This window comes from Scyliorhinus canicula, chromosome 9 (genome assembly GCF_902713615.1).
Source record: "Scyliorhinus canicula chromosome 9, sScyCan1.1, whole genome shotgun sequence".
NCBI classification, from domain to species: Eukaryota; Metazoa; Chordata; class Chondrichthyes; order Carcharhiniformes; family Scyliorhinidae; genus Scyliorhinus; species Scyliorhinus canicula.
In genome coordinates this window covers 195523681-195551478 of record NC_052154.1, presented here as the reverse complement: position 1 = coordinate 195551478, position 27798 = coordinate 195523681, and the positions used below count along the sequence as shown (strand labels likewise).

Sequence of the window (27798 nt, the reverse complement as noted above, 5' to 3'; positions counted from 1 at the left end):
GGTTGTTTGAAAATGAGGCAGTGGAAAGCAAATTAGACTATTTTCTCCATACTTTTTACTTTTGTTTAGCAGATGCCGTATTAATGTAACTAGACGGAGCACCGAAATGAGTTTGCACAGATATTCAATCTTTGACATGTAAATAACTGGTCCAACACTTTTGTATCCATGATCCCCACAGAGCTGTGACTTGCAGGAACAGGGGCGTAGGGTGTGAGGGGAGGGGAACAAAAGAAAATTATTGTAACATGAAGCTTGGAGAGCATCAACCAAATGTGGAAGGAGAGATCATAAAACTATTGAAGTTGGAGAGTGTGGCAAATTGAAGAACGCAATATTTTTGACAGGTAATTTATTCGTACCAGATAATACTAGGCTTTGGAGAATGAGTAATACAATTGAACTGCTCCAGTAGGAAAAAGCAAGCACAAATACATCAAGCTGAATGGCCAGCCCTATTCTTTAAACTTCTGCGCTTCCAGACAGTCAGTTTAGAAACCTCTAGACCCCATTTGAAAAGTGTTTATCTGAAACACTTAATACATTATCTAAAGTACAGTATCTAAAGTCCTCCAGGTCTAGCCTGGCCAACCAAGAGTAACATTGTTAGTTCCGTCCTTACCGATTATGGTCAACCATCTGGCAATGGAGCCATAGACTTCATCCAGGATGAGAATGACCACCAGATTGATGATAACAGCGGTAGACGTGACAATAACTCTGACATTGGCTTTGGCGTATGGGTCAGGACTAACGGCTATGGCAGCTGCAATGGAGATTCTGTATATGATCACCCCAAACACTATAGCAAATGTCAGGCCAATCTGGAAAAACAGACAGTATTTGGTGAAGCCCTTGCTCCTCAGTACAACATGATAAAAATCATCAAGTGACACAGACATGTGGTAACAAATACTAGAGACGAGGTCAAGTTGCTGTGTGTACAGGTATTGTGAATACATTTATATTCGTATTAACCACAGGAAGTGCAGAACTTATCTGACATTCAGAATTAAATCTTGTAGAATAGAAAATAAAACCTTCAGTTTCCCGAGAATACAGACCAAACTGCACCTTAGTCTGAGATTGTATCAACTATTTGAGTGTGTTTCATTTAGTTTTTGAAGTAGGAAGGTTAGCAGCTAGGCAAGTTACTAACATAATATTTTAAAAACACAAGGGAATTTTACAGGGTATTCGATCGCAGATAGCAATTTTGGGTCGGAACTAACCACAGGAGACGGATGGGAAGAGGTTGTCTTGTAGTTTTTAAAAAGGTGAAAATGAGAATCTGAAGGTTGATGCTCAGACTTTGAAAATACGCAAAGCCAGGCTGGGGTAATTGGGATGGGGCCAGGTGAGGATTATGGATGCAGCGAATTAGATGACTTGCTTATGAAATGGTAGAAAATGGGGAGGCATTGGATAAGTTCAGCCAGGAGGTCACATAAAAATGTATAGTTGTGGTTTCCGTAGTAAGATGGCAGGAGATGGATGTGGAAAATGGAGAGGGTGGAGGGGTGAAGGAAAATGCTCCTGGTGACAGATGTGGGGCGGGATTCTCCGACCCCCCCGCCGGGATTCTCCGACCTCCCGCCGGGTCTGAGAATCGCCGGGCGTCGACGTGAATCCCGCCCCCGCCGTCCTCCTAATTCTCCCACCGCCCAAAGATCGGCCCGACGTGAGTTGCGCTGTCCGCCTCGGAGAATGGCGGGGTCCGGTGTTGTGACACAATGGGCGCCAGGGCTGGCCGAATTCTCTGGCCCGCGATCCCGCCCATCTTTTGCTAGTCCCGCCGGCGTAAATTGGAGTAGGTCCCTTACCGGCGGGACTTGGCGGCGCAGGGCGGCCTCCAGGGTTATTTGGGGGGGGGGGGCGGGGGACCAGGCCCCGGGTGGTGCCCCCACGGTGGCCGGGCCCACTGATCTGCTGGCGGGCCTGTGCCGTGGAGGCACTCTATCCTTCCGCACCGGAGGTTGTACCGGTCCGACATTCCCGGTGCGGATGCAAAGCCCTCTGCGCATGCGCGGGGATGATGTCAGCACACGCATGTGGCAACGTGTGCCGGCTGGTGGAGGCCCTTCGGCGCCGGTTCGCGTGGCGCCAAGCCCCTTTCCCACTGGCCGGCGGCACACAAACCACTCCGAGGCGGGCTTAGCCCCTGAAGGTGTGGCCTGACGCTGGAGTGGTTCACGTCACTCTGTCCCGCCGGAGATGCCCGCCCCACCGATCACGGAAGAATCCCGCCTAGGTGTCAGCACGGATGTTATACTCATGTAAGTAAGGACAGGAAAATGACATTCAAATCCAAGAGCGCTTCCTATTTATTTCCTTTCGTTTTATTACTTTTTGGCCGTGGACCCATAAATCAGGATGTGCCTTTCAGCCAAAGCAGCCTGTTTTCCGAGTCACCACTCCCAGGTTTTGTACTTTGGAGAGGAGAAACCAGGCTTCTTGGCACCGGGCGGATCTTAGGAACTAGCTTTGGAGGGAGTCGGTTCGATTAGTTAACCGGAAAACGATGGGTTGGCCAGGGACAGTATTCTACCTGACAACAGTCAGTGATTGGTTCTCTGCGTGATGCTTTGAGAGAACAGAAGTGTTTAGAACTTGGAAATGAAAGGAACTCTCTCTCCTGTTTGCGGAAGTGAAAAGACTGCTGTATTTTCTGAAAGCAGAGAGTGCCTGGCACACTCTTTGCTGCAAAGATGCTGAGTCTGCGGAGAAGGTAGACAGCGACCAAAAAAAAAATGCTGGAAAATCTCAGCAGGTCTGGCAGCATCTGCAGGGAGAGAAAAGAGCCAACGTTTCGAGTCCAATGACTCTTTGTCAAAGCTTGTCAAAGGTAGACAGCTTCCCTGCTTATCACTCAAGATCATTCTAATATTGTTTTTTGATTTTGCTTTACTAGTTTTCTATGGTTATATTCTACACCCTTACTTTTCAGCAAGAATCGTGAATACTACCTGTACACGCAATATTGGGCGCGATTTCATGGCCCTATCGCACCTGGCTCAGTGACAAGATGAGACCGGCTCGAAAAGTCTCATGAGATTTCATGGAATCTCGCGAGAAGTCGCAATTAACAGATTTAAGCGAGCTTTAGGCTCATTTAAATGCATGTCTGTGCCAGATTCCCGCCGGGCTCGGGAACTCTAACGACCATGCCCAGGAGGCCCTGCCAGGGCCCTGTTTACCATGGGTCCACACAAATGTGGACTAGGCGTAATGGCACCTGGGGGGCCATTAAAGACCTCTGGGTGGTCGGGCTCTGGGCATGATGGTACTCCCACCGACGCCTGGGCACCTTGCTACTATCAGTTTGGCTGCTGGCATAGCAGCGCCAAGGTGCTAAAGCCAGGGGGTGATCCCCTTAAGAAGTGGGGGTGCAGTGGCGGGAGGGGGGGGGGGGGGAAGGGGGCGGGTCTGGAGGCCACAGTGGGGTGACCGAGTGGCTTGAAAGTTTGGGGAAGCATTTAAAAATGGCGCCCCAATTAGAGAGGATTCTTTGTGGACAGGCGAGTTACGCTGGTCAGTGCAGGAAATTATGTGTTACCGGGCGAAGCCAAAAAAGTGCCAAAGTGCTGCTGAATAGCAATGTACCAATTCTTGGATTTCTTTTCCTTTATATTTTGGGTGGACAGAAGTAGCACTAATTATCATGGTGGACAGGACCAGCACTAAATAAAGTCCAAATAGTACCTGATTGAAGCACTGAAATGTTTTGTATTGTCCTGCTGTTACTGTACATTTCAGCATTCTAAATCATGCAGTGTTTTGATGGTGGAAATAGGAATAAAGCATTTCCATCAAAGGGTCAGTAACTGTGAAGGACAGATTTCAGATAATTGGCAAATTCAGAATCAAAACGAGGAGAACTTGGTTTGACGTCATGTGATGCGAGTGGCAGAGGCTGTAATTCTTAATATGGAAAGATGTGTCATTTGAAACATGGAAGTCTGGCAATATCTGGTCTGAGGGGAACACGAGAGGATACAGGGAAAGATCCCACGAAGGGTTAATAGCAGCTGCAAAGAGCAGAACTCTAAAATACAGATTCCTTCTCCCAAACAAACACACAGGATTGTTGTATGAAGCTAAAAACAATGGTTCACACCTTCATTGAAATTAACTATCTTAGTAAGCAGCTGGAAAGGAATGGATGAGGTTCAGTTGAATTTGGTGACAATTCTAGGCGAGAGGTTCTGCTGATATCAAGTAAATTAAAGAAAACTGGAGACTATCAGTCTACGAGAAACCATTTAGAATATTGACCCTTTTTGGTATAGGGGGAATTCTAAGAATAGTGGTGAGTTTTTAAAACTGCAAAGCAGATGCAATCGCAACTTTCAGAAAGGAAATTGGATAACACAAAAAGAGGAAACAATTGCAGGTACGTGAAGAACAGGGTAGTGGGATTAATCCGATAAACTCTGTCAAGGAGCTAGCACAATGGCCAAGCAACCTGTGTACCATTTTGAATAACACCTCAACTCACATGTGCAATTTTACAAGGACCCATAATAAACCATAGTTATCTGCAATACACAATACAAAGATTTACTCATTCATACCATAAATAGAACCGCAACAATATTTGTCATGTAGGCTGGGGTTCGATCCCTCCAAGTCAGCTTCTCCTTCTCTGTCTAAATAGAAGCAGACAGTGAAAAGGACAGTTAATTGGTCAAGGCTATCTATCAACTCAAAGATGTGCTAGGAGCTTCTGCTCAAAATAAGTCCTTATCTGAGTTATGAAGTCCGTCAGATTTCACCTGAACATCAGTTAAATAATATAGACTATTAGTGACACCTTGCGTCCGGGAACTGTACATCAGAACTAAAACCAATGGTCAATCCATTTAAATGTCTAATCTATTCTCCCATTCATGGAGATGGCTCGGCGACCACATGTCTCCCCGTGTTTTTATAAAACTGCCTCTTGGAATATTCCAAACAACTTTAAAGTTAAAGGTGGAACAGATCACAGAACTTAACAGCACACAAGCCAGCCATTCAGGCCAACCCATCTGGACTGGTATTAGTGCTCGAAAGGAACTTTCTTCTATCTGACTTCCTCTAACCATCCCCGACTGACTTGCAGCGATAGAAAGTTGTTACTTTTGAGATTTTATGCGGGGCAAGTAAACGTACTCCCACATGATGGACAAGAAAGAATCGGGAGACCTCCTACATCCCCGCACAAATGCAGGTACATCCTTAACTAATTGAAGGCAGAGAGTCTCCAGCGACGGCTTGGCTTCCTGCTCTTACATTATTTCCCCAGTCTCCAGGAGGAATCCCCCCACCGCCACCCCCCCACCCACCCACCCTACACACTTGGGGAAAACAATCATCCTGCAGGTGTGGATTATCTTCCGTTTGAACACTGTTGACATGGCACTTTCTCCCCACATGCTCACAACTCCTGAACTGCCTCAGAGTGGTCAAACTGCTAGAATGCCATCCAACCTTGCCTAGACCACATTTTCCCTCTTCCAGCCACTGTTTTGGGCTTAATCCGACTACTGGAAAACTCGGATATTTTCATGTTGTCCAGCGGATTGGCCCAACTTGGGACAAATTCATCAGCTTCTGCACAGTTCCTTTTTAGTGTCAGCAGAATCGTCATAACGAAATGGACAATGAAACTAAACTTTCCACCCTTCTCCCAAGGTCCGTCATTGAATCTTGCAGCACAGAAGGAGGTGCTCCAGCCCTTCACATCCGTGCCAGCCATCAAGCACCTACCCACCTATTCTAAAAATTCAAGCATCAAAAATTAAAAAAGGTGGAATCCCAGCAACGAGTTTCATTGCTTTAAAATCCTGCAGGTTATGTTGCAAAATTTTATTCTGGAATATTCTTTTTACTTTCACACACGATGATCTTAATTTAGAAGAGAGGGGGCTGTTGGAAGTATTAACTCTCAACAGAAAAATATTGAAATGCAAGTATTTATGGTTCAATTGAGAGGTTGGAGGAAGTGAGGGAAGATTCAGGAGTGGATATTATAAGGAGCCCTATGCCATCAATATCAAAATAAGGTCGTGTCAGGATCAGCTGTGTGTTTTGATGCACCAGATAGCTCGGCAATTCCTAGCCTTTTGTTAATCGAGAGCTAGCTTTCAAATTTACGGTCAAAAACCTGTGAAGTGCAACTTAGATAAAGGAACTGGGGAGTAACTCCTGTATTAAATCTGTGAGTTATCGCATTTCCTTTGGTGGGATAAAGGCTTGCACCCCAAAATTTGAAGTTTTATTGCTTTGAAATAAATGAGTGATCAAGAATGGTTTATTTATAAAGCTGTTTTTATTTTTAAAAAAGGACCAGCTGACAACTCCCCATTATAACCTTGGTATTCTGTAATATTTTCTCATCCCTTCCTAGGCCGGGCCCAATAAGCTGCCTGAGTGTAATCTTAGGGAGGCAATGACCATCTCAGGCAGTGGCTAGAGAACTGGCAAGATCCCAATGTCATCTCTTTTCAGGAAGGGTCACTGCACCCTCATGCACTAACAGGCACTAACCAGGCCTCCCACCAGAATCAAGGACCCAGGGGCAAAAGCCCTGCCTGCTGTGGGCTGCTGGCCAGTCAGAGGCTGGTCGCTGGAGGCTGACTGTACTCAGCAGCACCATTGGGTAGGTGGCAGCTGCTGCAGCGTGACACCCACCTGAGGCCTCAGATCAAGGAGGGTCCCAGGCACAGGTGAGTAATGGCAGAATAAATGGAAGGAAGAGGTTGGCAGCAAGTGCATCGGATCAGGCACTGAGCACCTTTGAACAAAAGACAATTTCCCATTTCTGGGCCTAAATTGGTGGTGGGAACGCCAGCCACAGGCTTTTTTGGATAGCCATCAATGAGGGTGGAGCGTCCACACTCGCCTCCCTCCCCTCCGATTAATTCTGCCAGGCGTCAGACTCACGGGGAGGCACAAGATCCTGCCGAACATTTTCCATCCAGGAATTGCCCTCTTTGCCAGCTGCTGTGCCACATCTTCCTTCAGCTAGGAATGGGGCAATCTTGACTACAATTATGTTTTAGGTCACCCAGGGAGGGGAAAATACTCCTCCCCATTCTAATGCGCCACCGCTTTCTCCCCTCCCAAAAAATCCCATCCTCCAATCCCATCAGAACCACATCCTCTTCCTGCCACCCAGCTTACCCTGAAATCCATTATCCTGTCCACCTCAGCTATTCATTAAAGCAACACACCTCAAAAAATCTTGCCACTGGGTAAAGACATTCCTCCCGAATTCCCTACTCGATTTGTTAGTGACCGTCTTGTATTTGTGGTGTCTAGCTTTGGTTTTCCCCCAGCAAGTGGAAACAGAATATTTTCCCCCCCGCATCAATTAATCTTAAAGACTGCTATTCAATAACTCCTCAGTTTAATCTTTTCTAGAGAAGATAGTCCCAGTTAGCCCGTTCGACCTTCCCTGTTATTTATAATCTCTCAGCTCTGGAGACAAGCTTGTGAATCTTTTGCACCTCCTCCAGTCCAGTGCCTCAATGTTTTTTTGATAATATGGAGACCAAAAGTTATGGTCCGAGGATAATCCAGCCAAGATTCCATACAAGTTTAACATGACTTTCCTGCTTTTCAATTCTATGCCTTCAGAAACAAATTCCAGTGTTTAATTTGTCTTTAATTTTTAATGGCCCCATTAATGCTTGCCACTATTTTCAGTGATTTGTAGATCTGTACTCTCACATCCTCTCCCTCACTTAAGATTCGTAGCATTCAGTTCCCTGACTCTTCCTACCAAAATGCACCACCTCACATTTAATATATTTTATTCAAGTTAATTCGAAAACTGCGCACACACTTTGAAAATGTATTCATTATTGCAGAAAGAGATATCTCCTCTAGTACTTCTGCAAGCACAGGTTAGCTACCCTGACTTCTGGTGAACCCAAAGTGCAAACTTCAAGCCACAATAGTGAACTAATGAACAGGGCCCCCCCTTTGAAAGTCGCGCACTCCACCTTGGCTAATAAATTGCTGCTTTCAATTCCCATTCGGACACCTTTGTCGTTAGACTTTCCACTGAACTTGGCAATTACACGATGACAGGTTTGGTTTGTTTCAAGTCCTCACCAGGTGTCTGCAAATTCAAGCTGTTTGGTACAACCAACGTGTAATAAGGACAAACTTCAAAACTAGAAGCTTAGCACATTTAAGTCCCTGAGCGACGACTGCCACAACACGTTAAGCCACTACTAGACAAGCATCACAGGTCACGTCACACGGTGCACCAATCACGAATTACATGCGCAGTGGCAACCAGACTAACGTGACTGGGAACAAAACGGAATTTAAAAAGGTGTCTACACAGTTATTCGCATGCACAGCCATTCTGAATGAGCTGTATTACTGACTATTTAACAAAGTGAAAAAGTTTTAGCTTGTTGAGAAAGACCGGCGCTTTGAATGTCATTCCGCTTCTTCAAAATTTAGATACGTTTTGGTACAAATGCTTCACTCACTTGTTTATGGAAAGAGAAACATTTAATCTAATTGAACAATGCGTTGTTATAAATGGAGCCCTCAGAGTGGTGAGCCAGAATCTGGGGTGGTGTACCAAAACAACACCCCCTTGAAGATGTAATCCTAATAGGAAGCACTTCAAACCAATAACCCTAACAAGGCAAACCATTTTCATTTCTTAACTGAAGCAGTAAGAGTGGTTTCATGAAATAGGGTGAAATGTGATTGGAATAGCAGCTGACATTGACCAATATATTTCAATGCAATGAATGGCACTTTTCTTTTTCTTTTCGAACAAACGCCCTTGGCACCATGTCTTTCTGAACAAACTTGGGGACAAAAAAATAAAGAAGCTTTATTTTCAACTAGTACCAATTTCACCCCGGCCATAGCAGACCAAACTCTGTTTTTCCATTTGTTTGGTTGTTCCTCCACTCCTTCCGCTGACTTCTGGAGGTCCGGCAGGGAAAATGACCACATAGACAGTGTTAAGTTCAGTCACACAGCATTATCACAGGCTAACAAAAGGGATCCAATGCCAAGCTATTTAAATCATTGACTCATTGCTGAAAAGGGAGTGGAGGGAGGGAAGCTTCTCCCTGGGACTCAAGATGGGGAAATGTTAGGGAGCCCCGATAGAGGTAGTGAAGCGCAAGTGGGAGGAAGAGTTGGGTGGGGAATTGGAGGCTGGGCTGTGGGAGGAGGCACTGAGGAGGGTGAATGAATCCTCATTGTGCATCAGGCTGAGCCTTATCCAGTTTATGGTGGACCACGGGGCACATATGACTGTGGCCAGGATCAGTAGGTCTTTTGAAGGGGTGGAGGATAGGTGTGGGCGGTGCGCGGGGAGGGCTCGCGAGTCATGCCCACATCTTTTGGGCATGTCCGAAGCTTGGGGGATTCTGGCAGGGGTTTTCCAACGTTATGTCAGAGGTCCTGAAGCTGATCCCGAGTCCAGAGGTAGCGATCTTCGGAATGTCAGAAGATCCGGGAGTCCAGGGTGCAAGAGTCACCAATGTTTTGGCTTTTGCCTCCCTGGTAACCCCGGAGAAGGACATTGCTGGAATGGAGGGACTCGGGGTCTGAAACCGGGGTGTGGGTGAGTGACCAGATAGAGATTCTCAGGTTAGAAAAAAATAAAGTTCACCTTGAGGGGTTCTGTGACGGGACTTCTCTAGTGATGGCAGCCGTTTATAGACTTCTTTGAGAAAACTTAGGATGTCAGCAGTGTGGGGGGGGGGGGGGGGGGGGAGGTATTTTGTTGAGTTTTTTATTTGTAACCCTGTTGGTTTGTTTTAATTTGTGATTATATTTGTTGTGTGAATATATAAATGCCTCAATAAAATATTTTTAAAAAATGGGGAAATGCTGAAATCCATTCTTAAACCCAACATCTGCATCAGACCCATTCAGCCCTTATAGAGAACGTGCCAGATGAACAGTGAGGCTTCACTCACTTTCTTCTGACAATATGTCCTTACTCCAGACCAAGAAAGGAATCTCCCAAGTGTAACACGATTAGATTTTACCCTTTATTTAAGTAGCCATCGGTGAGGCACTTCTCCAAAAGGCCTACAATAACCGACAGTCTCATAGAACATAGAACAGTACAGCACAGAACAGGCCCTTCGGCCCTCAATGTTGTGCCGAGCCATGATCACCCTACTCAAACCCACGTATCCACCCTATACCCGTAACCCAACAGCCCCCCCCTTAACCTTATTTTTATTAGGACACTACGGGCAAGTTAGCATGGCCAATCCATCTAACCCGCACATCTTTGGACTGTGGGAGGAAACCGGAGCACCCGGAGGAAACCCACGCACACAGGGGGAGGACGTGCAGACTCCACACAGACAGTGACCCAGCCGGGAATCGAACCTGGGACCCTGGAGCTGTGAAGCATTTATGCTAACCACCATGCTACCCTGCTGCCCCTTGGGTTGTATCTGCCATTTTGTACAATGGGGTAGCCAAAGAGACGATGGTGACTTCAACGGATGGGGTGGGGTTCACATTCTTAGGTCAGATAGAGGATGACAACAGAATATGCTGACCAGACCCCCCAATGTCAAGTTATTTACATAGAACATACAGTGCAGGAAGAGGCCATTTGGCCCATCAAGTCTGCACCAACCCACTTAAGCCCTCACTTCCGCCCTATCCCAGTAACCCAATAACGTCTCCTAACCTTTTTGGTCATTAAGGGCAATTTATCATGGCTAATCCGCCTAATCTGCACATCTTTGGACTGTGGGAGGAAACCGGAGCACCCGGAGGAAACCCACGCACATACGGGGAGAACGTACAGACTCCACGCAGACAGTGACCCAGCGGGGAATCGAACCGGAGACCCTGGCACTGTGAAGCAACAGTGCTATCCACATGTGCTACCCTGCTGCCCGTGTTTAATAAATAAGTACAATTATTAATATACAACTATAGCAAGAACAGCAACTTAATTACATAAATCAATGAAAATAGTGAACACAAAAACTCTTGGCACTTATTTTTCAAGCAGACTTTTGTAACAATATTTTAACCAAGTCTTGAAGATAAAATGCAAGGTTTAATTGTCTTCACAGTCTGTCCATACCTCTTCCTTCGTTTGAAGTTCTTTCTTCAAAACTTTATTCAGAACCTTGGCCTCATATTCAGGCCGTGGATGATCCTATGCATTTCAAAGAGAGGAGAAGGAGAGAGGGAGAGAGAAGGGGTGTGTGTGGGGGGGGGGAAGTGAGAAAAAACACAATGTCTACAAATTGAAAGAAAAATTGATGCCAAACAAAAATATACTAAGAATATGGCCATTTCTCTTTCCCTCCAACCTCATTCTCCCCACCCCCCCCCCCCTCCTCCCACCTCCCACTCCAAGATTTGATCTAAAAGCAATGGGTGATTCAGTTTACAGAAATACTTGACAGAAAGCCATAACATTTACCAAGATCTATACAGTATTCATTGTTCCAGACACTTTCACCTCTTGACTTTGGTTTGTTGACACTTCTATTCTACCGCCAGTTACTTACAGAAGGCTCCTGTCCATAACTGAACAGCAATCTTCTGAGGCACGATACCACTTGCAGCAACAGATCTGAACCAAAGACACCAAAAAGATAATGGGCGGGTTTCTCCGCTCCCCCAGCTGCATGCTTCTCGGGTCACGCGCCGTTCGCTGGGGGTGGGATTTCATCTTCCCGCCACTTGTCAATGGGATTTCCCATCAAAACCAACCCAGGCCACCCCTGAAATCTGCCGATGGGAGTGCATCGACGACGGGAAAAAAATGGAATCCCGGCGACCCGAGAATTCTGACCAACGTGTCGAGACAAAACACGAAATACAAGTCATGAACTAGACACCAAAAGAAAGCAGAGGGAAGCGATCCACAATCCTCGCTGTGGCTGTGTGAGAACGCTTGCTGCAGCTTTTGCCCACATGAGTCGAGGGCCTATTGAACATATGCATATCTGATGCTAAGAACGCACAGGTCCCCAACTACAGAGGAAAGGAATAGCTCTCCAAAGCAGCAATGACAAGAGAGGATGTAAAGAAATGGTTAAACGGATGCCCCCCTCCCCCCAAACTGCACCACTGAAAACATATTTCCAGTCATTCCAGCAGAACACTTTCTATTGGGTAGATTGTTGTACCTGGGCTACTATTTTGGTCCTTGTTCAAAATCATGGAAAGGGGAAACGATAAATGAGCCATAATTAGCACCATCAGGTTTCCCAGTTTCTGATCAACATTAACCAGTGATGCCAAAGGCAGACAAGTTACCCAGTTGAAATAGTTCAGAGCACCTACAGGAAAGATTCCCTCCCGCTAGAAGATAAAGAATCCAACACTAAAAAGAACACATCATCAATAGCAAAAAGCTTTATGTTTTCCTGCAATGGAACACTTAGGAAGAACAGCAAAAGCACAAAAGCTTAAAAATGCATCGTAAGGCACCCTCCAGCTCCCAGCAACAAGTTTACAGAAGCGTGATGAGGCAAGCTTGTGAAAGATGTTCATATTTAGTTTTTTAAATTTCCAACCTTTAATCGTTCCTTCAGGCAGTCAGCAACAGAAGAAGAAACAAGTATTATTAAACTGCGAAAAATAAGTGACAAAAGATAGTTTGTTTAATACAGCTGGAAGAATTTTTAGAAAACATTTTTTGAAGGCTAACCTCCTCCTCTTCAAATCCAGCAAGATCCCATTTGTATATGAGCCTCATTTGGCATCTTTTCCAGTGTTCCAAAAACATGGCAGCTGGAAGAAGAATTATCCTCTATTAAAATGCTGCTATCTCGCAGAAATAAATTTTAAAAACAGTTCAAACGATTATCTAATAAACTGAATCGATTTTTGGAAAGAAACATTTAATATCATCCTTGCAAATTCCCGTCTCTCTCATGGGTGCATGGGTTTCAGTGATAAGATTGCTCTTAAACGGAGCAATAGGAGAGAGTGGGGCCAGCATCATGGTACTTGGAAGAATTTTCAGGGGTAGAAATAGAAACCTTTTAGATGGCGAGCTCAGCATTCACATTACAGTGATCGTCTCAGCCTCAATGTAAAGCTGAAGCAACTCATCACAAACTCTGTTCCCGAGGCAACCACTCCAATAAGTCTCCAGGTTGAACGAGACCCTTCACAGCCTTAGTGCCATTTTTGACCACAAGACGAGGTTCCAACCCCTAATCTGCTCCTTTCCCAAGCCTGCCTACCTCCATCTCCATAACACCAGCCATCTCTGACCATGCTTCAGCTCTTGCCACAAGAATGTTTTTATCATATTTGTGCCATTCCAGACCCTCTGGATATTGAGATGCAGCAATTCCGACTCACTCCAATTTCCATAAGCTAGGTCGATAATTGGATGGAAATCGTTCAGCTCGCCTCGGTGTTGCCCAACAGGAACTGTGGCAATCAGAAACTTCCTGTTTAAAGCCATTAATATTGGCCTGATTTCAGAATTACAGGTAAATCCCGAATTTATGTAATATCAATTACCGGAAATGTAGATTTAACGGACAGGCCTGTGGACTTGTAATGGCACAGGGTGAATGTTGGGCGTTTCTCAGGGTACACCAACTTAGATTCATCTTCTAACTAGCTTCAGGTTCTTCCTCTCCTTTCCATAGTGGATCTATTAATATCGGTTATTGATCACCTTCATGGGGAATGTTGTGACATTATTGGGATGTGAATATGTTTTGGTTTGTTTTCCGAACCCAACTATGAATTATATAATGCTGCATTAATGTTTGAAAGGAATGGGAACTCATGGAAATAAAATCATCAATGTTACAGAACACGAACATTGCGCAGGTGCGCATCCACTAGAGGGATAGGCTCGTGGTGATCTACAGCACAGTTTATAGTCTCAAAGATTCATCAAGAATCCTCCCTGGAAATAACTAATCAGATAACACTGTAGAAGTGACTGACAGAGGCAGACTTCTGCTGCCGGCCGAAATTCTCGTTCTGCGCTGCAGGTACAATTTTTCAATAATGAATATGCCAGTAGCCAAACACAGTCAGCACTGCGGTATTGTGCCAATCGTGTTCGACAGTTGTGGGCTGGTCAGACCGACAGCACCACCTCCACAGCGGGTCATATAGATGACACCTTCCCAAGAACTCGAGATTAGCTGAAGTGGGGCAGCACGGTAGCACAAGTGGCTAGCACTGTGGATTCACAGCTCCAGGGTCCCAGGTTCGATTCCCCGCTGGGTCACTGTCTGTGAGGAGTCTGGACGTTTGAAAATGAAAATCGCTTATTGTCACGAGTAGGCTTCAATGAAGTTACTGTGAAAAGCCCCTAGTCACCACATTCCGGCGCCTGTCCGGGGAGGCTGGTACGGGAATTGAACCGTGCTGCTGGCCTGCTTGGTCTGCTTTATAAGCCAGCGATTTAGCCTTGTGAGCTTTCATAGATTATCTTAGAATTTACAGTGCAGATGGAGGCCATTCGGCCCATCAAGTCTGCACTGGCTCCTGGAAAGAGCACCCTACCCAAGGTCAACACCTCCACCCTATCCCCATAACCCAGTAACCCCACCCAACACTAAGGGCAATTTTGAACACCAAGGGCAATTTATCATTGCCAATCCACCTAACCTGCACATCTTTGGACTGTGGGAGGAAACTGGAGCACCCGGAGGAAACCCACGCACACACGGGGAGGATGTGCAGACTCCGCACAGACAGTGACCGAAGCCGGAATCGAACCTGGGACCCTGGAGCTGTGAAGCAATTGAAGCAATTGTGCTATCCACAATGCTACCGTGCTGCCACGTTCTCCCAGTGTTTGCGTGGGTTTCCTCCGGGTGCTCCGGTTTCCTCCCACAGTCCAAAGATGTGCAGATTAGGTGGATTGGCCATGCTAAATTGCCCTTAGTGACCAAAAAGAATAGAAAGGGTTATTGGGTTACGAGGATAGAGAGGAAGTGAGGGCGTAAGTCGGTCGGTGCAGACTCAATGGGCCGAATGGCCACCTTCTGCACTGTATGTTCTATGAACCTTGCAAAAGAGACAGAGACAATCGCCTTTGTTTTGGGAAATGTCGGTTTTTACCGGCACGCTTGCCTGTTTGGCGAGTGCGTTAATTTGGTTTATTTTTTCCGTTTGACCATATCACTGTTCCCTGATTATTTTGCTACTATAATTCAAAGGGTGAACTCCACATTATCGCTAAAGGAGAATCCTATTTTACTGGAATGAACTCGGCCCAAACTTACTTCATAGAAATGTGAGTTACCAGTCGATAAAAGTTCAGAATTCCCTTAAAAATGTTCACAAAAAGACGGCAATTGAGTATTTCTTGGTGATTGGGTAAGCCAATCGATTCCAGCTCAATAAATACTACTTCTAGTTGTTTGTGATGTGTGCATGCAGATTAGCTGCGGAATTGGTCTAAAACAGAATGCAAGAATCATCAACTGGCCAACGAACAGCGAGGCTTTCCAGGAGCTCCTACCAATACTATAAATGCAAACAGAAGAATGCAAAAGCTACTACGATGGCAGGCATAGTACTTGCCAAAAAAGGTTTTTATTTCCTCAGACAATTCTTACAGAAATTAATACTTTGGGATCACAAGAGGAGTAATTTGAAACATGACATGAAGTCTACTCGAGGGAAACAGGTGACTTTGGTTTATGGCTCCCAAAGATCTTCACCATGGATGGGAAAGATCTCCACCATGGATGTGTGTTCCTCAACTCTTGTCTGAGTCTGTTGCAGAATAATTAATGGAGGTGGATTGCCATGATAATCAGCAACCCCATCGTTGTTGTATCATGTGATTACCAGGATGGCTGCAGATGAACAATATGGACTTCAAGTCGATTTGATTTGATTTATTATTATCACGTATTAGTATACAGTGAAGAGTATTGTTTCTTGCATGCTGTACAAACAATGCATACCGTACATAGGGAAGGAAGGAGAGACTGCAGATTATAATGTTACAGTCATAGCAAGGTGTAGAGAAAAGATCAACTTAATACAAGGTAGGTCCATTCAAAAGTCTGATGGCAGCAGGGAAGAAGTTGTTCTTGAGTGGGTTGGTACGTGACTCAAACTTTGGTATCTTTTTCCTGACGGAAGAAGGTGGAAGAGAGTATGGCCGGGGTGCGTGGGGTCCTTAATTATGCTGGCTGCCTTTCTGAGGCAGCGGGAATTATAGATAGAGTCGATGGATGGGAGGCTGGTTTGCGTGATGGACTGGGCTGCATTCACAACCTTTTGTAGTTTCCTGCGGTCTTGGGCAGAGCAGGCTCCATACCAAGCTGTGATACAACCAGAAAGAATGCTTTCAATCGTGCATCTGTAGAAGTTGGTGAGGGTCGTAGCTGACATGCCAAATTTTGTCTTTTATTTTGTTTAATAATTCCTCTGTTTCTACACCTCAATGATCGGTCCTGCACACATAGGTTAATAGGTTGAATAGTGCGCCTATAACTGTTGAAAAAGTCCCGATTTTAAAAAAGTGCATTCAATTTTTAAAAAAAAATAGTGGAGGCTTATTTGGATAATATTTAGCAATTGTTGCACAATGCCAAACTTTCTACGACATCCATCCATTAAAAACAATTGTTTTGCTAACAGTCCATTATTTATCTAAGCTATTGAAAAATCTTTGCATTGCTGAATCTTTTGGGAAGTCAATAGGAATACCTGATGATGTGACATTCTATTTCTAGCGATGTGACTGCCAATTATTGTAACACGGAACCAAAACAATATTGCTGCCATGGCTCGTATACACATGCCATCAAGAACTATTTTTAAACATCTGAGCAGGGCGAGACTCAATGGGCACGAACCAATGGTCACGTTGCACCCGAAACACCGCTCGCCGTGGTCGCTAAAAGACCAGGAGGCCCCATTCCAGGAATCTACACTGCTCCCAACACCGTGCGAGATCCAATGGGATTTTGTGAGACTTTGAAATCATTTTTTGGCAAATCTGCATATTAGAACGAGACAGCTCGCCTCACTGTAATGGGCAGATTGCCGAGGTGCCTGAGGCTTTGGGATTCATCTCCTTTGCCTCGGACACCTCGGGCAAGCACGATTTGGTACTGATCTCCACAAACAGGGACCAGATGGAATGACACTGGTAGGGGGGTCTCCCTGGCGATCGGAGGCCCCCAGCTGCATGCCCTTTGGGTGGTGCCCTGGCACTGCTGGTACCACCTGGGCACCCCGAGTGCCACCTGGGTGTACCCTCCAACACTGTTCGGGCAGGAGGGAGGGATGTCAGGGGTCGCTTTGGGGGCCTCGGAGATCGGGTCGCCATTTAAAAATGGTGTCCCGATCTCGCTACAGTGGGGAGTTCCAGAGGGTGGAGCTCCACCGTACAAAACAGGGCTATGTGCGGCCTCGACCGCGTGTTCCCCGCCGAGACCCCCTATACAATACAGGCGCCAGGAAACACGCGGCTAAACATGCTCACTTGGGGCTTTGTTCCCAATGAGTTGAATCGTGCCCAATGACTAAATAAGGTGCTGCTTCCTTGGAACGGAAGGGGAACATTTTCTAAGTTTGTGACAAAACAAGGAGTCAGCTGATAAAGAATACAATTATGATTTCTAACACCAATAGAAATTCGAATAAGGAAGCACCTCTTTTGTCCTCAGCTATGACCCCAAGCTCCTCATCACTTGCTGTTCCACTCTGACCTCTGTCTATAGCCTCCTACATTGTTCCAATGTAGCTCAAAGATACAGTACCCCATCTTTCCATCAGACATTTTGCAGCTTAGGTCTTAAACATTGACTTTAACTTCAGACAGTAACTATATTTCCACTGGAACTGCTGGATAGTCTGCACACTTGGCCAAAATCTCCCGTTTTTCCTTCTACCAGACTTTTTGACCACTGGATCCTGTTTTGCCTTGGGGTTTATTATGCATTAGTTTCTATCTGTACCTCCTCTGGTATTGACACAATCTGAATCCACCTGCACTGAACATACACCTCCCATTTCCCCAAAGTTTGTCCACCATCTGATGGAATACTCTCCGTGTGCTCCAACTACACTCAACGAGCCTGACGCCACCCAGGACAAAGACGCCGACTTGATCCACATCCCACCCACCACCCTAAACATTTCACTCGCTCCATCACCGAAGCGCTGTGGTGTCAGTGTGCACCACTTACAAGATGCACTGCAGCAACTCATCAAGGATTGTCCGACAACACCTTCCAAACCCACTATCGCCTAGAAGGACAAGGGCAGCAAATAAATGGAAGCTCCACCATATTTTCGCTTGTCTTCAGCTGCTGTAACTGTGCAAAGTCTTGACTGACCCAACAACGAATGATCAACAAGACATGCATAAATCGAACACCAAACAATGGAGCAGCCAGGTACAAGAATTCCAAACCTGTAACCTCAGCCACCTGGAAGGGAAGCAGACACATTGGGACTTGCAAATTTCCCATGTGCAAGTCGCACACCATCCTGAAGTGGAAATGTATCACCATTTCCTTCATAGTTCCTGGGTCACAATGCTAGAAATTCCTTGCAAACAAAGCGCCACAGGTGTGCAAAGCACTATGGGTGCAGCCTTTCCAGGAAATGGCTCACCACCAAAGGACAATAGATCTTGGCCTTGCCAGCAACACTCACAAACCAATGAATATTTAAAAAAAAGGTTTCTACACAGAGGATCTTCGTCCAGAAACATCAATTTCTGTTGTTCTGCAGCCTGACCAGCGCAATGGCAGCTTTCACTGTTCATAGAATTTACAGTGCAGAAGGAGCCATTTGGCCCATCAAGTCTACACCGGCCCCTGAAAGGTCACCCTAAACCCACACCTCCACCCTATCCCCATAACCCAGCAACCTCACCTAATGTTTGGACACTATGGGGCAATTTTAGCGAAACCAATCCACCTAACCTGCACATCTTTGGACTGTGGGATGAAACCGGGGTAAAGGTGCAGACTCCGCACAGACAGTGACCCAAGCCGGCAATCGAACCTGGAATCCTGGAGCTGTGAAGCAACAGTGCTAACCACTGTGCTACCGTAGTTATGGTTTTCACGATATCCCCATGTGTACTTCTGCCAGCACTTCAACACTGCTTAGTATTCAGTGCTAAAATACCGATGACTTTGCAATTATGAGGAGACAATGTGTGTGTTTGGGTTTGACATGGAACTGGATTAAGTGGATTTAAATTTCTACAATGGCAATGAGATCTATATTTAGATTTTGATTGTAAAACGTACAGCTGCTTCACTTCTGTCAAATAGATGCTACTTAGTAAATCCAATAAAAGAACAGGAATACTTTCTAGGAAAATTTAGGGAAAACATATTACAGCAAAACAAACTCTCTTCCCATTACTCTTGCACTAAATATCTTGCTTTTATAAAATTTGTTACCTTTACCAGAACTTCATGGATTTAATTTGTATTATAACAGAGTCACAGTTTGCCTCTCAAGGATAAAATAACAGTTCATACACGGAGCTACAAGCTCGCAATTATTTTCCAACAACTATAAATATACAGTTTCCAACTTTAACATTCCTACTCTTTGTGAGACGAGCCACATAACGCTCAATACCATAAACACTTCAGCTTGCATACACTTCTTATTGAGAGGTTGGTAGAATATTGGGTAGTTTACCATTCGAGGATTCCAGACACCTGAACTATTAATCCAGAGACTGTAGTCAAATCCCACCGTGGCAGTTTAAGAATTTGAAATCAGTCTAAAACCAAGAAAATTCTAAAGTCTCAAAACTGTTGGATTATTGTAAAAACCAAGCTCGTGAATCAAATACCCCTCAGGAAGGGAACCTTGCCACCTTTACCATGTGAGACAGCCACACTGTAGTAGCGCGAATCCTTTAAGGTGGTGAGCTTCACTGACCACGTGACCAGCTCGGGGCCAATCATGCAGGGGCACATGGACACCAGTCAATAGAGTCATCGAGTCAGTACAACGTGGTCCTTCTTTGCCACGAACGAGATCACAGGCAAACACAAGCAGAAGGTGATACTTCTGACCCAGACCTATAATTTGATTAGGAATCTCCTGCCCCCCCAGAGGCACCTGACAAGACATTTGGCCAGATTATTCTCCAATGTTATAAATTCAACTCTGCTGTGAGAGATCGCAGGGCGAGATCGCAGGGCGAGATCGCAGGGCGAGATCGCAGGGCGAGATCGCAGGGCGAGATCGCAGGGCGAGATCGCAGGGCGAGATCGCAGGGCGAGATCGCAGGGCGAGATCGCAGGGCGAGATCGCAGGGCGAGATCGCAGGGCGAGATCGCAGGGCGAGATCGCAGGGCGAGATCGCAGGGCGAGATCGCAGGGCGAGATCGCAGGGCGAGATCGCAGGGCGAGATCGCAGGGCGAGATCGCAGGGCGAGATCGCAGGGCGAGATCGCAGGGCGAGATCGCAGGGCGAGATCGCAGGGCGAGATCGCAGGGCGAGATCGCAGGGCGAGATGCTCAGTTTTCATAGCCAGGCTTCACCACCTTCGAGCATCTGGTTTGGGTCCATGCTTAGTGACATACTGCGTGACCAGCTGGTTTGGGAGATCCATAACCTTAATATCCAGAAGAAGCTTCTGGCAGAGACTACAATTACTTGGACAAAGCAGCGATGGCCATAGCTCCTCAGGCAATGGAGCTGAAATAGGCACCATGTAGCTTCAAGGTGTGGCTGAAGGGGAAGTTAACCAAGTATGGGGTGGTACGGCCAAGGGGTCTGTGGCAGGATAAACAGGTGCAGCTCAGGGCTAAACACGGCCCTCAGTACAGGATTGTAACCCAAGGAAAGGAATCAGGACGTCAAACCAAGTAAGAGGTGGAGTGCTATCATTGCCGCGAGTGGGGAACCATCCCCAACAGATGCGTCATGTTCAGGGGTTAGTGTGCTTCCATTTCAACCGAAGGGAGCACATTAATGTAGGAGGAAAACCATGGCAATGCAAAAATAAACAGCAACAGTCCATAGCGCCACTTAACATAGAGGAGAAGAACTCTGAAGAGGAACATGCAATGCACCAGTTAAATGAAGTTCAGATTTGCAATAGTCTTTAGGGTAAACGTCAGACCCCTTTAAAATGGAAGTTGACAATGGACTTCGGTGACCATATTGGGTGTGCAGACCTTCCTATATCTCCAGGCTGGACCATAGTCTTTAAGCTTGAAGAGAATTACAGCCAAGCTATCGGCATGCACCTGGAGATTTTGAAGATCCTTGGGACAGCCAAGACCCTAGTGGCCTACAGCATATAGGGGCTGTTTAGCACAGGGCTTTGAAAGCAGACCAAGGCAGGCCAGCAGCACGGTTCAATTCCCGTAACAGCCTCTCCGAACAGGCGCCGGAATGTGGCGACTAGGGGCTTTTCACAGTAACTTCATTTGAAGCCTACTTGTGACAATAAGCGATTCTCATTTCATTTTCATTACAGAGGGCAGGAGGCCAGTCTGCCCTTGGCTGCTGCAGGATAACATTGACCCAGTCTGCTGGGAAGAGGTCCAGCCAGCTGGGAAGAGGCCCCGCCTGCTGGGAAGAGGCCCCGCCTGCTGGGAAGAGACCCCGCCTGCTGGGAAGGGGACCAGCCAGTTGGGAAGGGGCCCCGCCTGCTGGGAAGGGACCCCGCCTGCTGGGAAGAGGCCCCGCCTGCTGGGAAGAGGCCCCGCCTGCTGGGAAGAGATCCCGCCTGCTGGGAAGAGGCCCCGCCTGCTGGGAAGAGGCCCCGCCTGCTGGGAAGAGGCCCCGCCTGCTGGGAAGAGGCCCCGCCTGCTGGGAAGAGGCCCCGCCTGCTGGGAAGAGGCCCCGCCTGCTGGGAAGAGGCCCCGCCTGCTGGGAAGAGGCCCCGCCTGCTGGGAAGAGGCCCCGCCTGCTGGGAAGAGACCCTGCCTGCTGGCAAGAGGCCGGTTACAGAAGATTAAGCCCAACTGGCTGGAAATCCTCAAAATATCTGATAGCGAGGTAAGTATCAATCCGGGAGGTAAGTATCGGATTAGACACTCAAGTTCTTCAGAGCCAGGCCAGTGCCATACGCATTGCAAAATAAAGTTGAAGCAGCGATAAAGAGATTGGAAGATCTGGTCATTAAGTTGGTTCAGTTTTCAGAGTGGGGGGTGCAGATAGTCCTGGTCCTTCAACCAGATAAGGATTTGCGGGGACTAAACATACCATTAATCAAAGTGCCCGGGTCAATCGGCATCTGATTCCCCGAATTGTAGCCCGCCTGTTGCACCTCAGTCATGCCTAGCTGCACTCAGAGTTCGACGAGGAGTCTAAGAAGTTTGGTGCAATCAATATTCACAAAGGCCTCTTCCAGTATATCAGACTGCCGTTCAGCATCACTTTAACCTGCTCTATCTTCCAGCACATGATGGAGTCTCCCGGGAATTCCCACGGTGATGGTTTACTTCAATGACTTGCTGGTCACCAGCTCTACACCCAGAAGAACACATGGCCAGTCTAGAGGAAGTATTAAGGACATTTCATGATGCAGGAGTCTGCCTAAAACGTGAACAATGCACTTCCCAAGGCCATGGAAGTGATGTACCTCGGATTTCACATTGATGCACCCAAAAATGTCGCCAGGCTTGTGCTCTTCCTTGCTATGGTCAATTACCGTGGATTTTGAATCTAGCCACAATATTGACACCATTACATCAGAAACAGGCGGTGGCGATGGAGAGAACTTCACGAGGAAGCTTGCCGAGTTGCGAAGCAAGCATTACAGCCGCCAAAACTATTGGTGCATTTTGAGCCAGAGACACCATCACGCTGACATGTGACACCCTCCAAGGTAGATGGTTTGGAATTCCCTATTGCCTTTGCCTCAAATGAAGCAGAATTAAACTATGCTCAGATGGAGAGGGTGGTGGGGTGGGGGGAGCTTAGCAGTTTTATTTGGTGTGAAGAAATTCCACCAGTATGTGTACAGTTGAAGGTTCGACATAGTGACTGACCACAAGCCTCATTGGACCTGTTGAGAGAGATAAGCTCATACCACCCATAGCCTTGGCCAGGATGCAGGACTGGGTCCTGTTGTTGGAAGCTTACAACTATGCTTTCTAGTTCGCCTGAAGTGTGTCTCCTGAGGTGGCATCGACTGTCGATCGCAAAAAAAAAAAAAAAGAGTGCTGAACCTGTGGCTGGGTTCCAGAGGCCCAGGAACACCCAGGTGGCTCCGGGCTGGTGGACTTGATTGACCCTTTCCTTGGTCGCCCTGTTAACCATTGTACAGAGTTTTGGGGTAGTATGTTAAAGGGACTTTGTGGGGGGTGGAGGGGGGGTGGGGAGGAGTGATGTGATAGCGTGGCTCCTTTTAAGAAGGTGGGTTTCATGGACTACATGACCAGCTTGAGGCCAATTGCACGAGAACCCCGGCCAATGGGGAGTTTTCGCGGGGCCCTGGGGAGTGTGGACCAGGGAACTGAAGTATAAATCCTGGGACTCTGTCCCGCCACACCTGTTTTCCGGTGCGACACGCCCCCACCCGCAGCAGCATTCTCCACCCTGGCAGCCGGCTAATGAGGTTTCCCATTGTGGACACCCCCACACCGTCGGGAAATGCACTGACGGGAATCGCTGTCAGCTTCACCAGAGCCCCCCCCCACACACAAATAAAAAAACAAATGAAAGGGGAACAAAGAAATTCTACAACATCTGTTCAAAAAGGCAGATTTGTACAGAAATGTTCCTCCTTCAATTCTCTTATTGCTGTGTCTACTCTGCTTCCATAAGGTGGAAGCAGCAGGTGGTGTCACTGTGCAGTTGCTGTAAAATCACTTTTATTGCAATGCTGGTCTCCCCTGATGTCACAGGAAGTTGTTAAGGTGACAATAATACAATCAATCACATGCCCACAACCAAATGGACCCAAGCTCGTGCCATTACCAGCCAGTTATCGCCTACACAGAGCAATAAGGAGGATGTTAATAATGGGGGTTTTGCAGCTTTACTGGCATCGATACCTCAACATTTAGTTTATAGGTCAGAGGCAGCTTTGTAAAAGGAAGTGAGGGTCGGGTAAATGCACACACGCCAGTTTGTAATCTCCAGAATACAAAAATCTAAATCCCCCAGTTCACAAAAATGTTCAGACAACCGCAGAGAGGGAGAATTGGGTCAAATATATTTGTGCTGAGGGCAAGGAATTATATTTCACATTCAGTAGGAACCGCTCTCCAGAAGTAGCATCTGATTCACTTGGGAGAGCATCGAGATCACAGGATCACTTATCCACATGAGACACTTGTGAGAGAGGGAATCACTGGAACAGGAAGAATTAGGAGGTGGAAAATAAAGATGGGAAGAGAAAAAGGGATAATTTCTGACAGGTGGACCCCACTTGTTAGGGGCTGGTTTAGCACGGGGCTAAATCGCTGGCTTTGAAAACAGACCAAGGCAGGCCAGGAGCTGTACCAGCCTCCCCGAACAGGCGCCGGAATGTGGCGACTGGGGGCTTTTCACAGTAACTTCATTTGAAGCCTACTTGTGACAATAAGCGATTTTCATTTCAGTTTTCATTTCAAGTGCAGTATTTCACTTCAATGTTGCCTCAATTAATTGCTTTCTGGAGATATCTCTCGGAGGTAATTTAGCATGAGACGGAGTAAGTCATTCACAGGATATGCACAAACACAATGGTTTCCCCCAATTAGCAAAGCTCCTCGAGGTACATTATCTAAAGGGAAAAGCTTTTTTTAAAAAATGGGAATCCCACATCAAACTACAGCCCGACCAGGTATCAGACACTCTCCACTGAGAGAAGGAACACGATTGCTCGATATCTTTCAACAAATGTTTGGACACAGATGTTCTGCAAACATATGCCAAATAGTTGGACAAGTGCACAAGGGAGTAGGGAACGATTCCACAGAGTAATAAAAAGGCTAGCCTAGACAAGCAAAACAAGAATAACAAGAATGTCTGCACAAAATATTTTTCTGCTGGAGTATCTGGTTGAATGCACAACGGCCCCATTTTATTTTCATTCAGCTTCATTTACTTGCAACAGAAATCTTGCTGGCTCATCCCTATTGACAATTTTTTTTCCCCAATTAAGGAGCAATTTAAGGTGGCCAATCCACCTACCCGGAACATCTATCGGTTAGAATCATAGAATTCAGTCCGTGCAGAAGGAGGCCATTCAGCCCATCGACTCTGCACCAACCCTCTGAAAGAACAGCCCACCTAGTCCCCCGTCCTATCCCTGTTACCCCCACCCAACCTACGCACGTTTGGACGCAAGGGGCAATTTTAGCATGGCCAATGCATTTAACCTGGGGGTGAGACCCACACAGACAGGGGGAGAAAGTGCAAACTCCGCCAGGATCGTACCTGGGTCCTGGGGGGGGGGGGGGGGGGGGGGGGTGAGGCAGCAGTGCTAACCACAGCGCCAACCGTGCAGTGGCTCAGTCCTGACCATTTGGGTCCACATATGCCAGAAAAGTCTCCTATCCAGAAACACTCATTTCTTGTGCGTCTCAAAATAAAAAGAGATGCACTTTCATTTCCGCCTGGACGTTAGATGTGAATGGCGATCGGTACAATCTTAGGTCGTTAGATGAATGGAATGTGTCCTCGCTTCAAAGAAAGGAAGTCAATTCAGTAAAATTCTTTGGAAATTATTTTTCACATTTCTGCACATCAAAATTAAACATATTTATGTTATATTTCTTGCCATATTAAACTGAACCTACTTAACCCAGAAGCAGAAGTGTCAAAACAGATCTTGTGGAATGTGGGAAATCAAAGCAAGTTATGCAAAAGTGGAAAGTGCAGTGAATTCAACAAGCCATTGGATAGACGAGTGCTACCTGAAATAACAAAAATGAGAAAAGTGCATGTTTTTCCCCTCGTGGTTGCACTCCTAGTGACCAACAAGCACTAAAGGACATTTGCTCCCTGGACCAGACGGATTTAAATAACAAAGATTCAGAATCTTGGCAGGACAGAAGGCCATTCAGCCCATCTGCACCAGTTCTACAAATGAGCGACTCAGCCAATGACATGGTTATGCCCGCCCCCTGTAACCCTCGAGATTGCTTCTTTTCAAACGATTATCTAATTCAATCTCAAACGCCTCGCTTCAACCTGCGAAGCCCCCCTCTCAAGCAGTGGACTTCAGACCTGACCCCACAGTGTGAAAAAGCTCCCTCATATCATTTTCGCTTCTTTTGTCAATTACTTCAAATCTGTGCCTGTCATTCTTTATCCTTTAACCAGTGGCAACAGTTTCTCCGTGTCTAATCTGTCCAGCCTCCTCAGGATTTTGAACATCTCAATCAAACCTCCTCTCCGCCTTCTCTCCAAGGAAAACAGTCCCAACCTCTCTAATCTATCTTCATGGCTGAAGCTGCTCATTCCCGTAAACTCCGCACTCTCGCCAGTGCCTTCACACTCCTCCTAAAATGGGCATCCACAACTGTACACAATACAATAATATTAATCTTTATTATTGCTACTATTATTGTCACAAGTAGGCTGACATTAACACAGCAATGAAGTTACTGTGAAAAGCCCCTAGGTAACCACATTCCGCCAGAATTCAGAATGCCCAATTCACCTAGCAAGCACGTCTTTCAGGACTTGTGGGAGGAAACCGGGGCACCCGGAGGAAACCCACGCAGACACGGGGAGAACGTGCAGACTCCACAGAGACAGTGACCCAAGCCGGGAATCGAACCGAGGACCCTGGAGCTGTGAAACAACAGTGCTAACCACTATGATACCACGCTGCCCATGTTCCAGCTGTGGTTTAACTAGTGGCTTATACAAGTTCAACATAATCTCCTCGCTCTTGTCCTCTATCCTCCTGTTAATGAAGTCTAAGACACTATATTTTAAAAAATTAACTGCCCTCTTAATCGTCCTGTCCCTTCAGTATCTTATGCATATATATATACCCAAGTCCCGCAATTCCTGCACCCCCCCTTATGGAGCCCCTCTATTTCATGCTGGCTCCCCATGTTCTTCCTATCAAACTGTATCACTTTGTGTTTCTCCATATGGAACTTCGTCTGCCACCTACCCACCCATTCTACCATCTGGTTGGTGTCATTTTGAGGTTGACACTGGCCTGTGGACAGTTTTCAATGCTCCCAGGTTCTGGATTATCTGCATATATTTTGAAAGGTCAACATCCTGCAAGACAAAGCCAAATATTCCCCAATCTTAGCGTAACACTATTGAGGTCAAAAGTAGCAGCTGCAAGGCCATATTTCTTTCAAAGTGTTAGGGGCTGTGACTGAACCCTGGGGTGTAGCTCTCCTGCTGGACAGCCCGGTTTAAACTCCAGGTCTTGAGCCTCAGTAAACAAAGAGTCAATGGGCGAAGTTTACACCAATCAGTCTGCCGGAGTTTGAGAGCCGCCAAGGCGGACTCCAGGGGCAAAATTCTCCAACCCCCCCCCCCCCCCCCCCCCCCCCCCCGCAGGGTCGGAGAATCGCCCGGGACCCGCGAAAATCCCGCCCCCGCCGTGGCCGGAATTCTCTGTCACCCAGGAATTGGCGGGGGCGGGAATCGCGCCGCACCGATCGGCGTGCTCCTCGCGGCGATTCTCTGGCCCAAAGTCCCGCGCTGAGAGGCCTCTCCCGCCGCCGGGTTTCAACCACCTCTGGTGGCGACGGGATTGGCGGCGTGAGCGGCCCCCGGGGTCCTGGGGGGGGCGCGGGGCAATCAGACTCGCGATCAGGGCCCACCGATCGGCGGGCAGGCCAGTGCCGTGGGGGCACTCTTTTTTCTTCCGCCGCCGCCACGGCCTCCACCATGGCGGAGGCGGAAGAGACACCCCCTACCGCACATGC

At 46.9% G+C, this 27798-nt stretch overlaps 1 protein-coding gene across 8 annotated transcripts in view; it reads right to left on the bottom strand.

Annotated features, from left to right (window-relative positions):
- ano1a (anoctamin 1, calcium activated chloride channel a) overlaps positions 1-27798 on the bottom strand; it is a 290522-nt gene that overhangs the window by 69729 nt on the left and 192995 nt on the right. For 5 of the 8 annotated variants that reach the window (XM_038808410.1, XM_038808412.1, XM_038808413.1 and 2 more), the window contains 6 exons: positions 12671-12753; positions 12537-12548; positions 11090-11164; positions 8866-8943; positions 4575-4649; positions 623-824 (listed from right to left, as the gene is read on the bottom strand). In XM_038808410.1, the coding sequence (XP_038664338.1) occupies positions 623-824; positions 4575-4649; positions 8866-8943; positions 11090-11164; positions 12537-12548; positions 12671-12753 (525 nt within the window). The remainder of the gene's footprint in view (positions 1-622; positions 825-4574; positions 4650-8865; positions 8944-11089; positions 11165-12536; positions 12549-12670; positions 12754-27798) is intronic. The other 3 variants (XM_038808408.1, XM_038808407.1, XM_038808409.1) reach the window with 3 other exon arrangements.